Source organism: Sorex araneus, chromosome 2 (assembly GCF_027595985.1).
Source record: "Sorex araneus isolate mSorAra2 chromosome 2, mSorAra2.pri, whole genome shotgun sequence".
NCBI lineage: Eukaryota > Metazoa > Chordata > Mammalia > Eulipotyphla > Soricidae > Sorex > Sorex araneus.
The window spans coordinates 242592105-242611097 of NC_073303.1; the positions used below are offsets into that span (position 1 = coordinate 242592105).

Consider the following 18993-nt stretch of genomic DNA (forward strand, 5'->3'; position numbering starts at 1 on the left):
TTAAAAAATTTTATTTTCTTTTCTTTTAATTTGGTTTTGGGATAACACATGACAATGCTCACGTTTTATTCTTGGCTATGTATTTAGGAATTACTCCTGGCTGTGCTCTGGGACCGTCTGAGCTGCCCACAGTATGTGTGGGCTGCACATTTGCTTCCCCGCTGTAATATCTCTCCCACCACAGTTCATTTATTTCTTTGGCTCGTCCTTTAAGACGCTGCTCTATTTCAGTGCTCAGGGTTACTTGAATGATGCTTGGGAGAATTCATCAGAACTTAGTGTTTGCTCCTAGGTTCTGCACTCAGGGATCATTCCTGGCCGGCTTGAGAGAGCCTAGAGAATGTTGGGAATTGAAGCTGGATTAGCCATGAGCAAGGGAAGTGCTGCATTCCTGTGCTGTCTGTCTGGATACTTTTTTTAATTGGGATATCTTGCCATCTTTGGCCATTTTTGGACTTATTAAACTCTTGGGTTTACAGCCCTCAGTGATAACTTTGACAGGGGCTCAAGAGAATCCATGTGGAGCTGGGCGTAAAGTGATAGTAGAGCAGGAAAGGTGATTTTCTTGTAAGCAATGGACATGGGCTCAATTCCCGGCATCCCATAGGGTCCCTGTGAGTTTTTTGGGTGGGGTCCCCAGTGGAGGAATATAGAGAGAGGGGACCACAGATTGATGATCAAAATGGCCAATTTAGGCAGTCTGGTGAGCAACGCGGCCGGAGAAATGCTCCGGACCCGAATCCGGGCCAACAACACCAGGGATCCAGACGGAGGAGGTACAGCTGGTACACCTTCTCCAGATGGAACCCTGGCGACACTGAGCAGCAACTAACACGGCTCCGGGTTGCGGGACTGGAACACATCCGAGCCGCGGGGGGGCACTGGAGTGGGGCAGCGCCTGCCCAAACTCCAAATGGTCCCGGTCGCCGGAAGTCACGCCCTCGACCCACCCTCGGCGCCATCTTCCCACCTTCAACAGAGAAGAGGCCAGGCAGTCTGGTGAGCAACGCGGCCGTAGAAATGCTCCGGACCCGAATCCGGGCCAACAACCTTTTCTAAAAACTGAAAATATACAATCTTTTAATGACAAACCAATTATCAAATGCTTCCTTAGTAGGGCTATCTTGTTTGGGGGCACAACTCCCAAAACAATAGTGAGTTTTGTGTTGAAATATGGGACGTAATCAAGGTGAAGAAAAAATGAAGTGAAATTCATCAGTCATACAGTTGGGGTGGGGGACGGGGGGTATACTTGGGATTTTGGTGGTGGAATATGGGCACTGGTGAAGGGATGGTGTTTGAATAATGTATAACTGAGACATAAACCTGAAAACTTTGTAACTTTCCACATGGTGATATAATAAAAATTTTTTAAAAAATGGCCAATTTAATGCAAAGCTGAAAGTATATTACAGAACATCTGAAGAGGGTTGAGATACAGGACTGCATTTGGGTTTCAGGGAAATTTATACTTGATCTTAGGCAAAAGGCCGAGAAGCAATGTGTGAGGGTCATTTTCAGACATAAAGTATTGCAATGGAGCCAATTATCTTGGGGGGATTAACTCAAGAAGACATTTTTTCTGACATCTCTATGGTGTTTATTTTTCTTTAGTTTTACATATTCAACAATTAAGTTTATTTCTTATTAATACTTGCAATTATTTGGACCAAATGCAAGTGATGCCCTAAGGGTAAACAAGATTTTTACCGTAAATCCCAGACTAAGTTTTAGGCTGTTCAGCTTTTCCTTCTCCTTGGGGGTCCTGTTCCTTAAGTCATAAGACTTTCATCAAGACTGTGCTTTGATGCTTTGTACTAGACTGTCCCTTTTTGATACTGAGTAGCATTGCGGCTCTCCCCACTTCCTTCCAAGAGCCATATCAGAACACCCTCTTGTTGGATGTTAGGAACTATTACAACAGAATCTTTGTCACTAGTCTGTTATTTTATTTCTGTGGTGACAGGACATCCTGGGTGATGCCTTCAGTGATCTCCTGGCTGGGAGGAGGAGCTCAGGCGTGTGTTCAGGTGAGTGTCTGAGGACACTGCATGGCTTGGGCCCTGGGCAGTGTTGGGGTGCCCTGAGCGCATGGGAAATTAGCTGCTGACCCTGTGGGCCTCAGACTCCTGGATTCAGGCCTCTGTGCTGCTCTCACACTTCTATTGCCTTGTCTGGACTCTCCCTCAAGAATGACCCTGAACTTTACTTTCTTGGCATTGTCATTATTCATCCTGATGTGCCAGTCTATAAGGTTTACAGCCCTTGGTCCCCCCCCCCCCCCATCTGTGCCTTACCAGCCTGGCTGCACTACCTACAGTGTTGCGGTGCCTGCAAAATATCATCTGCTTCTTTCTGTAGTGAATTGTGCATATTCAAAAAATAATATGTGAAAGTAGGGCCTTGCCGGCCGCTTTCCCCCTCACCACCTGTGTTCAGAGGTCTCGTGCTGCTTCCCCCACACTGGGGCCACTGATGGTGATAGGCAGGCAAAGGAAGGTACGAGGGCCAGGTGGTTGGTATCAATTGCAGTTTATTCCAGTGTCATATTCATTCCCCTCTGGTTCTCCTGCTTCTCTCTCTCTCTCTCTCTCTCTCTCTCTCTCTCTCTCTCTCTCTCTCTCTCTCTCTCTCTCTCTCTCTGCTTCTCCCCTCCCACTTTTACACAGCCTACTTTATATTGAAATCATGTAGGGTGGGGATACAGAGGTGGTGTTGAATATTAACCAATCAACAGAGGTAAGGCCACTCCTCCAGGATATGAACTCAAAGACAAAATCTTATCTAAGTCAATTACTCCAGATTACTAGGGGATCTGCTCAAGGACGGGATTCCATCCAGGGTGTGTTGCTTCCTTCTTTCTTCAGCTAGTAATCCACTTAAATAGTTGTAGTAAATTTACTTCTAATATTTCTGGGAATGCCATTTTGTATGAGTACGGTAAGAGATATATCAAGCATTAAGTTTGGTTCTTCCCGAGGACATCTCACTATAGATTCCAGACCACAGTCCTCAGGCCAGGTTAGTCTTCCAACCCCAGCAGGCTCCTTATTCAGTTATCTCTTTTGGGTCATGACAGTTTGTCCATGACCATGCTCTTGACTTATAGTTAAGTATTGTGGCACTTTGGCCTGGCCCATTTCGATGCCAGGGTAGCTCATAGCTTGCCCAGGGTCCTTGCAGTCCCTGATTGGAACCCTGCTTATGGGGTGCTAGGAACTAAGAGAAACCATGGCTTAAGTCATGAAAACAGATATCCAGGAGTGAATATTATTCAGAGTCAATTGACTCCCAAATTACAAAAGCATAATATTAACTATCTTCTTGTGTCTATGCAAAAAAGACAGTGTTTTAAAGTTAACTATGTAAAAGACATAAGAGAAGGATAAAAGTAATATTTAACTTACAAGTTCAGTGTCCTTAAAAGAATCTGACCTCACAGGTTATCAAATCTGAATTGGGGGAAAAAATGATTCATTGGTTTGGGAAGAGAGCACAGAGAAGAGGATACAAATAAACGAGGGTATGCGAGTGACTCAGGAGTACTGTGTTGGGTATAACCCAATAAACCTAAGCTCCCTGTTTCAAGGGAAAAAGGACAAAGCAATGTTAGCCTGCAGTGAATGAGTGAGCCACCGTACCAAATCTAGTTTGGGCCTGAGTAATAGTACAGTGGGGAATGTGCTTACTGTGCACTCTGCCAGCCCATTTCAATAACCTGCATCCCATACATGGCCTGAGCATCACCAGGTCTGGTCAAAAAGCAAAACCTGAACATCTTGTGTGGATTGCCAGCTGCTCTAAGTGATCCTCTCATCAGATCTTCTGTTTGCTGTGGGCCTGTTTGGATCGTCAGAACCATCTAGATGTCCTCCACCCACACTGCCTGATTCAACTACGTTTCTTTAGACAAATTCTGATATTGTGTATTGCATTTGATTTCAGAACTCAAACCACCGATTCAGGTTTTGGCCTTGCAGCAATTTGATTTGGGAATGGGGACACTGAGTATGAGTGAGCTGGTCAAATTTGCAAATATGGAACAGATATTATGCTGGCACGATACTCAGTGGGCCAACAATGTCACTTTTAAGGTGGAGGACTGGGCACTGAAGAGAGGAAATCTAGAACCTAATGCTTGGGGTAAAGGCCCTTCGCTTCATTGGGTGGTGAAATCACTGCTGAAAACCTAAAAAAATTTCCATTTTTTCTGTATCAAAAATGTGATATTTTATTTGATTGAATCTGTAATTGTTTCAAAATAACTAATTTGGGGTTGGAGTGATTGTACAGTGTGTACTAACGTTGCTTTATATGCAACTGACCTGGGTTTTATTACCGGAGTCTCATATGGTCCCCTCAGCACTACCAGGAGTATTTCCTGAGTGCAGACCAGGAGTAACCCCTGATTGTCGCAGGGTGTGACTCAAAATTTAAAAAAAAAAAGACTGGTTTAAGAGCACTAGTGATACTGCAGTGAGGACATTGCTTTGCATGAGGATGGACAGTCTGTTCCCAGACTCCATTTGGACCCTGAGGACCCTCCAGAATTGTCCCTGAGCACTGCCTGGTGTGGCTCTAAAAATACAAACTACAAAACAAAAGGACCAAAAATATGTGTTGAAGGTCTGGAGTGATAGCACAGCGGGTAAATGCTTTGTACGTCGCCAACACGGGTTCGATTCCCAGCGTTCTATATGGTCCCCTGAACACTGCCAGGAGAAATTCCTGAGTGCAGAGTCAGGAATAACCCCTGTGCATCGCCAGGTGTGACCCAAAAGAAAAACACATGTATTAATCTGAGGGCCATGCATTTATGTTGAGATGTTTTCAAAGGCCTCTGTGATTTGTCTCAGCTTTGTGCGGATGCAGTCTTGCCTTCAACGCATGCATCAGACACTCCACATTGAGTTTGAACCAAACCCTTTCTCGAGTCTATTTTATTTTCTCTTGGAATAGTGTGTTAGCTTTCATTTTTATTTAGTGAATCACCATGAGGGTACAGTTACAGATTTACATGTTTTCGTGCTTGTGTTTCGGTCATACAATGCTTGAGAACTCATCCCTCCACCGGGGCCCATTGTCCATCACTGATATTCCCAGTATCCCTCCCACCCCAATCACATCCCCTCCCATCCCACCCCGCTCTTTGGCAGGGCATTCCCTTTTGTTCTCTCTCTCTCCTTTTGTGTCTTATGGTTTGCAATAGAGGTATTGAGTGGCCATCATGTTCAATCTGTAGTCTACTTTCAGCATGCAGCTCCTATCCTGAGCAGGTCGTCCAACCACTTTACTTCGTGTTCCCTTTTCTATCTGAGCTGCCTTTTCCCCCAGCATGTGAGGCCGCCTTCGAAGTCACGGAGCAAACCTCCTGGTACTAATTTCTACTAATCTTGTGTAAGAAACTAAGGCTCGCCGAGGGGCGAGTGCACTCTCGGGCTCTCTAGGCGGCTCTGTCTCACCGCCCGCGTCCGGTGCCCCAGAACCGCTGTGTGTGCTGTCAGTCGAGGACAGGCGACGGAAGGAAGAAGGAAGGCCAAACTGGTTGCTCGATCCATTTATTTCATTCTCTCCCTCCACTTCTCTCCCGCTCTCCTGTATCTCTCCCCGTGGATCTGCCCCGTGGATCTGGCTCGTGGATCTGGCCCCCTCAACCCACTCTTACAGCCTAGTTAAATCTCCACAGCATGAGGGGGTTGGGGCATACACATAGGTGTGGTCCCCATCAATAGGGTAAGGTTCCTTTCCCTTAGGGGATGCTTCTCCTAGGACTTAATTCTCTTTCAGCAGGAGGATCCACCCAAGGGCGGAGTCCCATGAATGTGTTTCTCTTCTCCTCAGCCAGCAAACATATAAGAATTCATAATATTAATCATTTTGTATGGACACAATAAGAGATGCAGTAAAGCCTATAGAATTGCTCTCCTGGGGCCATCTCAATCTCAGACTACAGTGCTCAGGCCAGATCAGTCTTTCCTATCCCTGGCAGGGTCCCAGTCTCATAATTACTATTGGATCATGACAGCATTTGTCTATGATCAAGCTCTTAACTTATAGTTAAGAATTAGGCACTTTGGCCAGGCCCATCTCGATGCCAGGGTAGCACATAACTCACCACTTGCCCTGGATCCTTCCTGTCCCACGTCGGGGACCCTACTTTGGGGTGCTAGGAACTGAGGGCAACTGAGGCTTAAGTGGAGAAAGCAGAGGCCCGGGAGGGAATAATATTCGAGGCCAATTAATTCCCAAGTTATAAAAACATAATATTGTCTTCTTGTGTCTATACAAAACAGACATATCAAAACAGACATAGCTTTAAAGTAAATTATTCAAAAGGCACAAGAAGAGGAGAAAGGCAATATTAACTTATATAATATAAATTCAGTATCCTAGGAAGGTCTGACCTTGCAAATTATCAGTCAGATTAAGGGAAAGCCGTGGATTAACTGTTTTGGGGAAGAGAACATGGAGAAGTGATTATAGCTAAACAGAGGGATGGGAGAGATTCGGGAACACCTTGATGGGTGAGACTGGGGTAAGCCTAAACTCTGGGTAAAACCGGGAAAAGCTACTTGTGGCAAGGAGGGAAAGGGCAAAGTAATGTCATCCTACAATCTTGGATGTTAATCTCTGTTTCTTCTATTTTATATTCCACAGATGAGTGCAATTTTTCTATGTCTGCCTCTTTCGGACGCATTTCACTTAGCATGATACTTTCCATGATCCACTTACAAGCAAAGTTCATGACTTCATCTTTTCTAACAGATGCATAGTATTCCCTTTTGTAGATGTACCCAAATTTCTTTGACCAGTCATCTGCTCTTGGACACTTGGGTTTTTACCATATTCTGGCTATTGTAAACAATACTGCGAAGAACATATAAAGGCAAATGTCATTTCAACCATACTTTTTTGACTCTCCAGGATATATTCCCAGAAGTGATATTGCTGAGTCAAATGGGAGCTCAATTTCTTATGTTTTGAGAAGCATCCATAGAGTTTTCCAAAAGGGTTGAACCTGTTAATATTCGCACCAACAGTGTAGAAGGGTCCCTTTCTCCCCACATCCACGCCAACACTTGTTGCGTTTGCTCTTTTGGATGTGTGCCAGTCTCCGTGGTGTGAGGTGGTATCTCAGAGTTGTTTTGATCTGCTTCTCCCTGATGATTTGTTATGAAAAGCATTTTTTATGTGTCTTTTGGCTATTTGTATTTCTTCCTTGAGAAACTTTCTGTTCATTTGTTAACCCTATTTTCTGAAGGAGTTGGTGTGTTAGGTTTCTGCAGAGGGAGTTATTTCCACTTGTGCCTGTTCATTGAGTTTAAAAAATCCCTTAGGGGCTGGAGCACAGGGAGGAGGGCATTTGCCTTTTATGCTGCCATACCGGTTCAATTTCTAGCATCCCATATGGTCCCCTAACCCTGCAGGGAGTAACTGCTGAGTGCATGAACCAGGACTGACCTATGTTTACTGCCGGGTATGACACAAAAAAGCAAAAAAAAAAAAAAAAATCACCTAACATACAGGGTCCTTCGTGGTGCATTTTTTAAAAATCAGGGACAAATTCAATTGCTCAGGCCCCCATTAGTCACGTGAATAAAGGATAAAGTGGTGGCCCAATGTGGCAGGGGGACTCTAAAGGCCCACTGTGTTGCAGGACAAAGTGAACCGCCCATGTGCTTCCCGCACCTGCTCATATCTGCATCTGCACTGTGTGAAGCTGGGCCACGCCAGCTTGGGGGGCTCTTTTGAGCTTGTTTTTCACTGGTGCCCCCATATCCAGGAGGTTTCTAGGCGTGGTAGAGGTTTAAGGAGAATGAAGAGCTTTGAGGGGTGCAGTGGGGACTGTGCCGGAGCGCAGGGATCCCGGTGTGAGTGCTTGATCCTGGGGTCCCCCCATGCTGCCACTATCACCTCCAGCTCTGCGATGGGGCAGCGGCGGGTGCAAGTGGGTCTGAACACGGCCCTTGGGTTCGGGTACTGCTAAGGGCGGGTGCTTGACCGGCCAACACTCCTGTCATGGGCTTCGCTGAGCGCTGTCCTGAAGCTTTTATACTTGACATAGATGCTGTAAAATCTGCAGATTCATGTTCGGGGACATGGCTACAGCCCCCTAAAAGCAAGAGACCCTGTTGCTATCTGTCATTTTCATTGGCTGCTGTGATGGGCGGGGCCTTTTCGGAGGAGTGGTCGGCTCCGCGAGAAGTTTTGACCCATGAAGTTTTCATTTGGGGGTTATTTTTAGTTGTTTTCTGGTTTTGAGGGGGTAGGAAGAGAGAAAACACCCCAAGATGCTCAGAGCTTACATCTGGCTCTGTGCTCGAGAATTATTCCTGGCTGATCCAACCCCAAAACCGGGGAAAACATTAACATTCCTGGACTGGACAACTAGGATCCTGGCCCTTTAAAGCTCCGACCGGAAGTGCAGTGACGTCACGGAATCCAGCCCTGTTTCCCTAGGAGTTTTCCGCATTCCGGGCTGAAGTGCGTTTCTGCCCTTTCTGCTGACTTTGCTGCTGAGGTGAGGAGCGGGAGAGCCGCAGGGAAGGAGGTACCAGGGGGAACAGGGGTTTTTCCATGCCGGCCGCTAGGTGGTCGCTCCGAGCGCCCAAAACCTCGCGCAGTCTTTGCCTTGTGGGCGGCGGGGTCTATGGGGTCGCTCCGAAAATGTGGCCGGGAGTGGCGGCTCCTCACCCCGGACCCACCGGGTGCCTCTGCCGGAAGGTTTATCTCATTTATTCAATGACTTTTATGGAAACAAGGGAGTTTTTACTAGGAGAACTTATTTCTAATAACGCATAAGAGGGGACGCTCGTCCCGTGAGGAGGGCGCTGGACTTACATGCAACCGACAGGGTTCTACCCCCGGGACCCTACTGGGTCCTGGGATCACCACCAGGGATGAGCCCTGAGCTTCTCCCCGGGCCGCAATAAAAGATCCAGGCTGCGTAGAGGAGGCACGTGGTCGTGCAAGAGAAGGAGTTTGAATGGAGAAGCTGGTTTTAAAGTTAGGAACAACGGAAAATAACCAATTTTTCTTTTTATTGTTTTGTTTTGCTTTTTGGGTCACACCTGGCATTGCACAGGGGTTACTCCTGGCTCTGCACTTTATCACCCGTGGCGGTGCTCAGAGGACCGTATGGGTTGCTGGAAATTGAACCTGGGTTGGCTGCGTGCAAGGCAAACGCCCTAGTCTCTTTGCTATTGCTCCAGCCCCAGCCTTTTTAAATGTAGATGTAATCGTGCTTGAGGGTCAAATCCAGTGTTTCTTAGGGACTAATCCAGCTTCTTTAGCTCCTGGGGGTTCGGGGCCCACATGGGGTGTCGGGATTTGAGGCCAGTGTCCTTCCCGCTGACCTTTCCTCCAGCCCCAACCATAGAGAAAGTGTCGGCCAGAGGGAGCCTTAGTGTCCCCCAGATCTGAGGGGCCGCGTGCAGCCACTGCCAGGTTAGTTCCATAGCTGGGACACTTGCAGCATCCTTGGCGGTCACAGGGGTGGGGTGGGGATTCTTCTGGAGTGTCCCCAGGCTGGCCCTTTGCTGGCCGCCTTTCATTCCTTAGGCTGAGTACAGACGGGGCTAAAGTGTCCATTTTTCTCATCAAAGGGACCTGGTGGCACCTTCTTTGCTTCAAAAGAAATATCTCCTTGAGCCACGGCCAGTACTGTTCTGGGGTCACTCCTGACTCTGCACTCAGGGATCTCTCCTGTTGGTAGTCAGGGGATCCTATGGGAAACCAGGGAGCAAAGCGGGTCAGGTGCGTGCAAGCAAACGCCCTCTCAGTCTAGGAGCCGCCTGCCCTAGGATGGTGGGGGGCGAAGGCTCATTTTTCACGTGCTTGGGATTCAAAACCATGTCACGGAGCTTTTTGATTTCCACGTTTTAACACATGCAGTAAATTTTGGGGGCTTGGGCAGATACAGAACTTTTATAGAACACAGAGTAGAGGTGGGGGGATGCATCAGGGTGGGTTTACTTCTCCTGCCTCTGCACTCAGGCAGCACTCCTGGCAGTGCTCAGGAACCTCGTGGGATGCCAGTAATGAAACCCAAGTAGGACGCTTGCAAGACAAGCACCTCATCCACTTTACTATTATCTTCAGCCCCTTTGTTCAGGAAATTTTGAATTTCTTATTGTTTTTTAATTGCTGTTTTGGGGCCACAGCACAGTGCTCAGGGCTTACTTACACTTGGATCTGAGCTCAGGCATGTTCCTGGAAGTGCTGGGTGGGAAACCATGGGCTTTTGAAAATTGAACCCAAATTAGCTGCTTGATGAGAAGCATCCTATCAACTGTACTACCTCTGCTAACCTCTATGATTTTATTTTCCTCCAGAAAAAAAAAAAGTTTTCTGCTTTATCTGCCAGGTTTTTGAGCACCATCTCATCCCCAGTGTTCATCTTTTTCAGGCCATGGGCGCCCCCTTCTGTTCTGGTGAATATTTGCAGAAATGGGGTTTCTAGGGACCAGGTGGACAGGTTTTTTTTAAGTGTCTCATTCTAAGGGTGTGTGCAGAGCTACAGCTAGGAGGGTGTTTGTCTTGCACTTGCTGACTAGGTTCGATGCCCACCATCCTGTAGAATCCCCAGAGCCATCGTCTCCTTCTGTGTCCCTATAAATAAATAAAAAAAAAAGAAAATAAATAAAGGGCACAAGTCATAGTACAGCAGGTATGCTTTCCATTTGGCAGAACTCGGTTTGACCCCTGCAACTCACAGTGTCCTCTGAACACTTCCAGAAGTGGCACAGAAATAAAAAAAAAACTATCAAAAATTAATGATGAGCTAGAGTGTTAGAAATGCAGGTAGGCGCTTGCCTTACCTTTGTTATCCCGCATTTTATAGGTTGCTCTGAGTGTGTGGCTCAAACCACAACAGCGCCCGACCTCAATGTAAAAGTCTCCAGGATTCCAGAATTTGTCTTGACATCTGAGCATTCTTTGAACTTCCTTTGGGGGGGGTTGGATTTTACCACTATTTTTGTTTTTCTTGTTGTTGGTTTTCCCCATTTTTCTATGAGTTTATAATGGTCAGGGACTGCCCCTCTGTCAATGTGTCTCTGGATACAGGGGAGCCATGTTGTATCCCCAACGGTAAAGCAGTTGCTCAGCCCTCTGAGCTCCTCTCCCTGGGTCTGTCTTACTACTCGGGGACCAGATGGGGTGGGATTTGGGGCCACACCTGACAGTGCTTGAGGGCCACTGGCTGCTCTGTGTTTAGGCTACCAGTGAATAGTGAATACCAGGGAAGGCCCCAGGACTTCCAGCTGGCCTACATCCAGTGCAGCCAGGTGTACCCTTTCATTCCTACCTTCCTTGGAAGTTTGTATATGTAAACATTTTGTAATCTACTCAACAAGACTCTATCAGGATTAAAAGAAGGAGTTGGAGACTGAACAAATTTCTATGCTATCAGCATGAAGCTTTTAGACCAAATGTAATTTTCCTCTCCTTTTTCTTATGCAAAGTCACATACCAAAACCTGAGTCAAATCGTGCACTCTGAAAACCTGGCCTTTAAGCTCAGAGCTCTGCTGAGTGTGGCTGCAAAAGATAATCAAACCTCTGAACTGAACCTTGAGACTATGTCCCTGGATTTCACACCTCTGCTGTTGGCAGATAACTTCCTCTTTGATTGAGCTAGGTGTGGTTGGGAGTGGAGATGGGGGTCTGCCAAAGCAGCAGTGCTCAGGGATCATTCCTCGGAGATTCAGGGTGTAGAGTTGAGTCTGTTGCATGCATGGGAAGTGCCCTGCCCACTGGTCTCTCTTCCTGGCCCCTGCTGGCAATTCAAAACTTTTGATTTGTAGCCTGTACTTCCAGCTCAGGGTCACATCGGGAGCTCCTCGGTGTCAGCAGCCCTGCCGTGGCCTCTAACACCTGAGACTCATCGTTGTCCCCCTTCATGCCCGTCTGTGTCCTTCTCACAAGGTTCACAAGATTTACATAGAATTAGAATTCCTGGGGTCAGAGAGAGGCCAGAAATGCAGGCCCTGGCCTTGCAAGCAGCCTGCCACGGTACAATCTCCAGCAAAATGCAGTGCCCTCAAGTACCACCAATAATCGGCCCAAAGTTTTGCTACTTGTGTCTCCAAACCCCAAACCTGTGCCGTATCAAACTGACTGGGAGGAGTTGAAGCATAAAATACCTTTTTTTTCTGTTGGATTTGGGGCCAGACCTTGTAGTTGCTGTTTCTGGTACCTAGTGGGGTGCTAGTGACAGAACCTAGATCAGCCCTTCAAGGCAAGTACCCTAGCAGACTTTCACTCTCATCCCATTGCTCATCGATTTGCCCGAGCGGACACCAGTAATGTCTCCATTGTGAGACTTGTTACTTTTTTGTCATATTGAATACTAAAATAGCTTCCCAGGCTCTCTGAGAGGAATGGAAAAATTGAACTCGGGTCAACTGCTTGCAAGGCAAATGCCTTACCCACTGTGCTATTGCTCCCGCCCTTAGTTATACTTAGTACTAAGTATAAATGTTAGCATGGAAGAAAATGTATGATTATTTTTCTAATAAGTTTCCTCTTTAAAGTCTGCACTACTGCAATGAAGGACCAGTGTGTCACAGTATATAAATTTAGAAATACCATACTACTACTACTACTATTACTACTACTACTACTATTACTACTACGTACTACTGCTAGCCTAGTTAATGGTCAGTAGACTATAGGTCAAGTCTTATAAAAAAAAAAAAGTGACTTATATTTGGTTGTTTTTCATGCCTGGTGAGCTCAGGTGTTACTCCAAGCTCTGTGCTCACTGATCCCCTTATGTATAGCTTGAGAACCCTTTGAGGTGACTGCAATTGAAAGTGGGTCGAGCATGTGCCAGGCAAGCACCCCCTGCTTTGTGCTGTGTCTGTGGATATCATTAAAGAACTTCTACACTGGTTAACGTCCAGGCAGTTATGAAATAAGATGTTCTTGGTTCTCCGTAGTATAGAACTTTTTTTCAATTTAATACATTGTTAGTACATAGTACATAAGTTTTTTAAATTGGTTTCTTTTGTTTATTAGTCTCAGCCAATTTTGCTCCTCGCTTACTCCTGACTGTCTGCTCAGGAATCACTCTTGGTAGAGTTGGGGGATCTGATGGTATGTGGGGTTCAAACCAGAGTCAGCTGCATGTAATGCAAATGCTGTATCAGATTTGATTTCACTCAGGCCCCAGAAACTAATTTTTATCTGTTCTGCTAGGTTTCTGTTTAGATGTTATAGCATTTTCTCTTAGAGTGGACCCAGGGGCCTGAGAGACAGCACAGCAGGTCAGTGCTTGCCTTGCCTTCCCTGAGAGCAATGGTCAGCCCAGATTCAAATATGCTTCTGCATCCCCTAAAGAGGAAGGAGCATCTGGGTGTTTCTGTGAACTGATCACAAGGGAGAAGCCAGTCAGATCAGATCGTTTCTGGATCCAGTGCAGGGACTTCTGGTCAGGGTCATATTAGTTTTGCTCGTCTCTGGTGCTCACAACTTTGACTTCTGCAGGTGTTTGTCAAAGCTTCAGTGGGGATCCTCAAGAATAACAGCCTGAAGAAGATGGTGTTGCTCCATCTGACACACTGTCCACAGGTAGGAGAGATGCGATGAGGCTCTACAGTGACAGGAGCGCACAGGCCTCCAGGGTGGACTATCTGGGAGTCCTTTCAAAAGGAGATGTGCGATGTGGCTTCGGTTGGAGTGCCCCATTCTACTGTCTGTGACCACTTTTGTTCATGTTCATTTGGTTTTCTGTGTTTGCATTGGAGCGCACCTGGTGGCTCTCAAGAAAGGCTCCCAGTTTAGTGGTCAGTTGTCAGTCCGGGTCTCCTGGGCCTTATGGATGATGGGCAAGTCTGACTTCTTGGGTTTTTGCCTTTTTTGTTGGTTGGGGGAGTGGTTAGTAGTGGGGGCCACACCTTGTGATTCTTGGAATTACCCATTCTGACATTGCACCTGCAGTGCTTGGGGGACCTTTATCAAAAATAGTTATTGCCACGTTCCCACTGTACTCTTACTCCAGCCCTCTGCTTTGTTTCCTTTCGTATTTTTTTTTTTTTTTTGCCTCAGTGGAGGTGCTCAACGCTTCTAAAAGAAGAGCTTGGGATTCACACCTGAAGGGCATCATGGACCCCAGGGTTGCTGGCACCTGACTGCAGATCCTATAATTTGCAATTCCCCTATTTTATTTTCCCACTCTGGAGAGCCTTGCCTGCTCCACCACAGTCTTGGGTTAAAACACTGCTTTTTGTTTCGTTTTGAGCCTGCACCATTCCCAGTGAGAGCGATCAGAACTTCTCTGGGGCCGACTGAGTTCTTGTGGGTCAAGTAACTTTTACCTCCTTCTAAAGGGATTTGGCCCAGCCCCGAATTGTGAGTTCAGAGTCCTACCGGCACATATTTCCAACCCATTGCTTTGACTTTCTGACTAGACATTGTGTATCACCTCATTCCTAGAACAGTAATGTGAGATGTATCATAGGGCAGGGCGTGTCTAGTGTTTTGGTCCAACCTAGTGTTGCTTCCTTTTATTTTTTACTTTTTGGGTCACACCCAGTGATGCTCAGTTGCAGGTTACTCCTGGCTCTGCACTCACAATGGCTGTTGGCGGTGCTCAGGGGATCATATGGGATGACGAGGATCAAACCCAGGCCAGCAACTGGCAAGACAAAGGCCTTAGTAGCTGTCCTATTGCTCGGCACTCCATGCTGTTGCTTCTTTTCAGTCCTGCTTGGCATGTGTTCAGGTCTTACTCTTCTGCAGTGCTGGGACCGCTCGTCCACTGGTGCTGGGCTTTGCCACAGAGTGTCTGTGTAAGTCCATCACCTCCAGGAACCTTCTAGAGTAGCACCTTCTCATTGCTGCAGACCTAGCTGCTTTAGACTGATTTCTTGGGACCATAAGCCAGAAATGTACCTAGTGGCTTATCCTTCCCGAAGGAACAGGGGAGATGTCCTGAGCCCCTCTAGTGCCATCCTCATGGCTGTGAAAACAGAGTGGTGACTGGCACTCTCTCCCATCTCCTGTTTCTGTCTGCTCAGGACATAGTGACCTTTTCCGATGTGGCTGTGAGCTTCAGCCCAAAAGAGTGGACATGCCTGGATGCCTCTCAGAGAAAACTCTACAGGGACGTGATGCTGGAGACCTATCAGCACCTCCGGGCCGTTGGTGAGAGTCACATGGGGCGCACCCTACCAGCACAGACCTATTTAGATGCCTGGGGTGTGGCTGGGTCTGTGTGTTCAACAGGGGCTGTGATCTGAATAGTTCCTTCCAGTGCTAAATCAAGTTCTTCTTGTTTTACACACAGCTTCACTGTATTTCTCTGGGTTTGATTATGGTGCCAAGTACACATTCTACCTGGTTGTGTGTTAAATGATCATTTCTAGGGGTGCTCGGGGACCCTGGGGCTGCTAATGATTGCTCTGTTTCCAGATTCAATAGCCACAGCATTACCTCCAGTACAATTGCACCATTCCTTCAAGTTCAAGAATTTTATTTTGTTTTAATTTGGTTATGGGGATTCACTGAAAATGCTCAGGAATTACTCCTGGTTTTGCTCCGGGAGCATATGGGCTGCGGGGGATTAAATCGTATTTGTGCAAAGCACAGGTGTCCTACCCGCTGTAATATCTTCCCCAACACAGATCATATAGAATGGTAATGATCCAACTGGGATTGACCTTGACCTAGCAAATATCCACCTGATGGGTGCTGTCCAGATTTGTTGATTTTTTTAACGTTTTTAAAAAACAGTGGGGCGTGCCATCTCTGTCCAATTTGGGGTTTCTTTTGTTCTTGGACTTACTGCACTCACTGTCACTGTCATCCCGTTGCTCCTCGAGTTGCTCGAGCGGGCACCAGTATCGTCTCCATTGTGAGACTTGTTGTTACTGTTTTTGGCATATCGCATACGTCACAGGTAGCTGTACTCAGTGATCACTTTTAGAGGGACTCAGGAAAATCCATATGGTGCCAGGACAGAGAAATACCTAGAGTGGAGTGCATGTTTTGGAGGAAGTAGAGTCAGGTTCAATCCCCGGCATGCCATATGGTCACCAAGCACTTCCCAGGTGATTCCTGAGTACAGAGTCAGGAGTGATCCCTGATAATTTCTGGTGTGGACCTGACAAAGTTAAATACAGTGCTGGCATCAATCGCATGTCACCTACGCATGAGTCCAGAACTATATATTTTGCACAATTATCTGGTCTCTCCTATTTCACTCTTAAATAAAAACCTGGGCTCGATATCACTGATAATCAGTAATCTGCAGCACATTAAAAGTGGTGATACTATTTCATGCCTTTTGAGGAATTTTCCCGATTTCATACGGACACATGGGATTAACCTGTTGCCTTTTCCTTGTTATTGATCCTTGTCTCTGGGAGCAGGGCATTCCGAGGGGAAGCCTGCGGTGATCTCCTGGCTGGAAAGAGTCGCCCTGACGCCAGGGACGAGAGATGTTTATGCAGGTGGGTGTCTGACGATCCTCCCTGACCCCACTGCTTGGCAGTGTGTGGGTGTCCTGAGCGCGTGTCAGACAAGTGACTCTGTTTGGGGTTCAGGCTCCTTGATCCAGGTGTCTGTGCTGCGCTCACGCTGCTCTTCTTCACCTTGGACTTTCAAGTACAGAATAACTGTGCACGTGGGTTTCTGCTTTTGTCGTTTTTCCTCATCTTTCATGTGTGTAGAATAGTCCACGGGATTCAGATCCTTTTTGATCCCCTGTCTGTGCCTCACCTGCCTCGCTGGACACCCTCCAGTATACTGCCTTGGGTGCCCCTTCCAGGATAGCTGGGTGACTCTCTGCCTTCTATGTCCTGTTTATCTTTGCCCTCAGATCATTACACTGGTTGTCAAATAAAATAAGAATTTTTCACTTGTTTTGTATTTGGGCTCTGTGATACTCGGCTTTTCCTAGCAGTTCTCAGGTTACTTTTTCTTTTTTTCTTTTATAGGGGTGATACCAGGCATTGCACTGGGGTTACTCCTGGCTCTGCACTCAGGAATTACTCTTTCGGTGCTCAGAATACCATGTGGGATGCTCCAGATGAAAGCAGGGTCAGCTCCACCCAAAGGAAATACACAACCCAGTGTAACATCACTACAGCCCCTCGGGTTACTTTTGGCAGTGCTCAGGGATCAGCTTCACAGTAGGCAAATAACAGACTTGATTTTCTCTCTCAACCAACTAAGAAAAGATTTTGCCTTTACGTTCAAATTGTGAAGCATTGAACCCATTACAAAGGTAGACAGGGCCAGCCCTGTGGAACAGTGGGGAGGGCACTTGTCTTGTGATCAGCTGACCTTGTTTCAATAAGGAGCATCCCCTATGTTTCCCTAGAGTGCAGGGGTCTGGTCTACAAACAAAACCCCCAAAAAAGCTAGTGTGTGATTGCCAAGATCCTCATGGAGATCCTCAAATAGTTCTTCCACCTCCTCTGCCTGTTCAGCTACTTTGCATTCAACTAATTCTTACCTTGTGGATTGTGTTTCATTTCAGAAATCCACCCGCAGCTTCAGGATGTGGCGCTGCCACAGTTTGATTTGGGAAAGGGATCATCTAATTCGACTGAGCTGGTAAGATTAACACATTGAAAATAAGTATTTTTATGCTGGCTGGATAGCTCAGTGGACCAAGCATAGGATTAGAAAGGTGGAGGTTCAGACTCCAACCGACCACCATGTTTACAGTCTCCGGATATGACAGTGAGGAACTCGAAGACTAATTCTGGGAGGAAAGGGGCCATAGCCTTACTGGGGATAAAATCAGTAAGTTCAGAAACTGTCAGATTGTCCAAGAACTTGTTGGTTGTCCACTTCATCATGCAGTGTGAAGGGCACTTGCTTTACCCAGGGATAGAAATTTGGGTTTCCAGCTCATATGGTCCCCAGAGCCCCACCAACATAGGTCCCTAAGATCTGCTGGGTGTACCCCATCCCAAAAATAAATTCAAACAAAACTAAATGCAAACAAAACAGAAAGAACAAAAAAGTCATTGGTGCAATAGAGGAATCCTCTTGTGGCCCCTGAACTGCATCTCAGCCTGTGGATGCAGTTTTGCCTTCAAACAATAATCCCCCGTATCAAACCAAGCTAGAACCGAACCCAGTTTTGGGCCCCTTTTATTTCCACTGGAAACTGGTGCTTCAGTTTTCTACAGATGGTGTTAACTCCACTTAATTTGTCTGTTCATTGAAATGAAAAAACATGTACACAACTTATGACCGATCATTGGTCAGTTTTGCAAGTCAGCCTTGAAAAACGTTAGACCATTTAATGCAAACTTTCTGAAAACATTCAGAGTTGGATTCATGTGTTTCAAATGTCAGAAAGCACAGCTGCCGTGTTGGAGTATAGTTCTAAGCTTCTGAAGTTTCACATGTGTTTGTTTTTTCTCCCACACAGAGAGTTCAGGTTAATTGAATTCCAGGCATACAGTGCTCCCCAGGCACACCCAATTCCATGACGCTTTTTTCACATGGGAATTCATTGATCCCGAAAAAATATTTCCTTCTGGTCATCCATCCTATGTGCTACACATAAGCCTCCATTGCACTTTATTCCTTTCACCCCAAAAGGCGGTCGCAGCAAGGGACTTGGGTGGACCTGAGCAAGCATTAAGCTTCTCTTGTTTTGGAAAGGGATAGCCTAAGCACCATAAGTAATATGATAAATAAAGAACACAGTCAATGTAACAAATTCTTACTTGACCCAAAAAGAGGTAACTGAATAAATACCCTGTTGGAGTTAGAAAATAACTACCCTGGCCTGAGAAATGTGGAGTGTGAAATATAGAGAGATGTTCCCAGGAAAAGCCACCCTTTTGGCTGGATCTAGGGTATAGATAAAAGCCTTTATCACTTACTGAGGTCATGCAAAATAACTAGAAATATTTTAAAGAAGTCTAATACAATTGTTTAAATGGATTACTTGCAAAGGAAATGAGAAGGCAATACACCTTTAGAAGGAATCTGACCCTTTGGCAGATCTCCAAGGATGAATCTA

General features: G+C 46.3%; 1 protein-coding gene across 1 annotated transcript in view; it reads left to right on the top strand.

The window, feature by feature from the left end:
- The window catches only part of LOC101545779 (zinc finger protein 26-like), a 69575-nt gene extending 54427 nt beyond the window's left edge, over positions 1-15148 (top strand). The window contains exons 7-9 of the mRNA XM_055125362.1: positions 1967-2030; positions 13491-13574; positions 15023-15148. Of these exons, the coding sequence (XP_054981337.1) occupies positions 1967-2030; positions 13491-13528 (102 nt within the window). The 3' untranslated portion in view covers positions 13529-13574; positions 15023-15148. The remainder of the gene's footprint in view (positions 1-1966; positions 2031-13490; positions 13575-15022) is intronic.
- The last annotated feature ends 3845 nt before the right edge of the window (positions 15149-18993 follow it).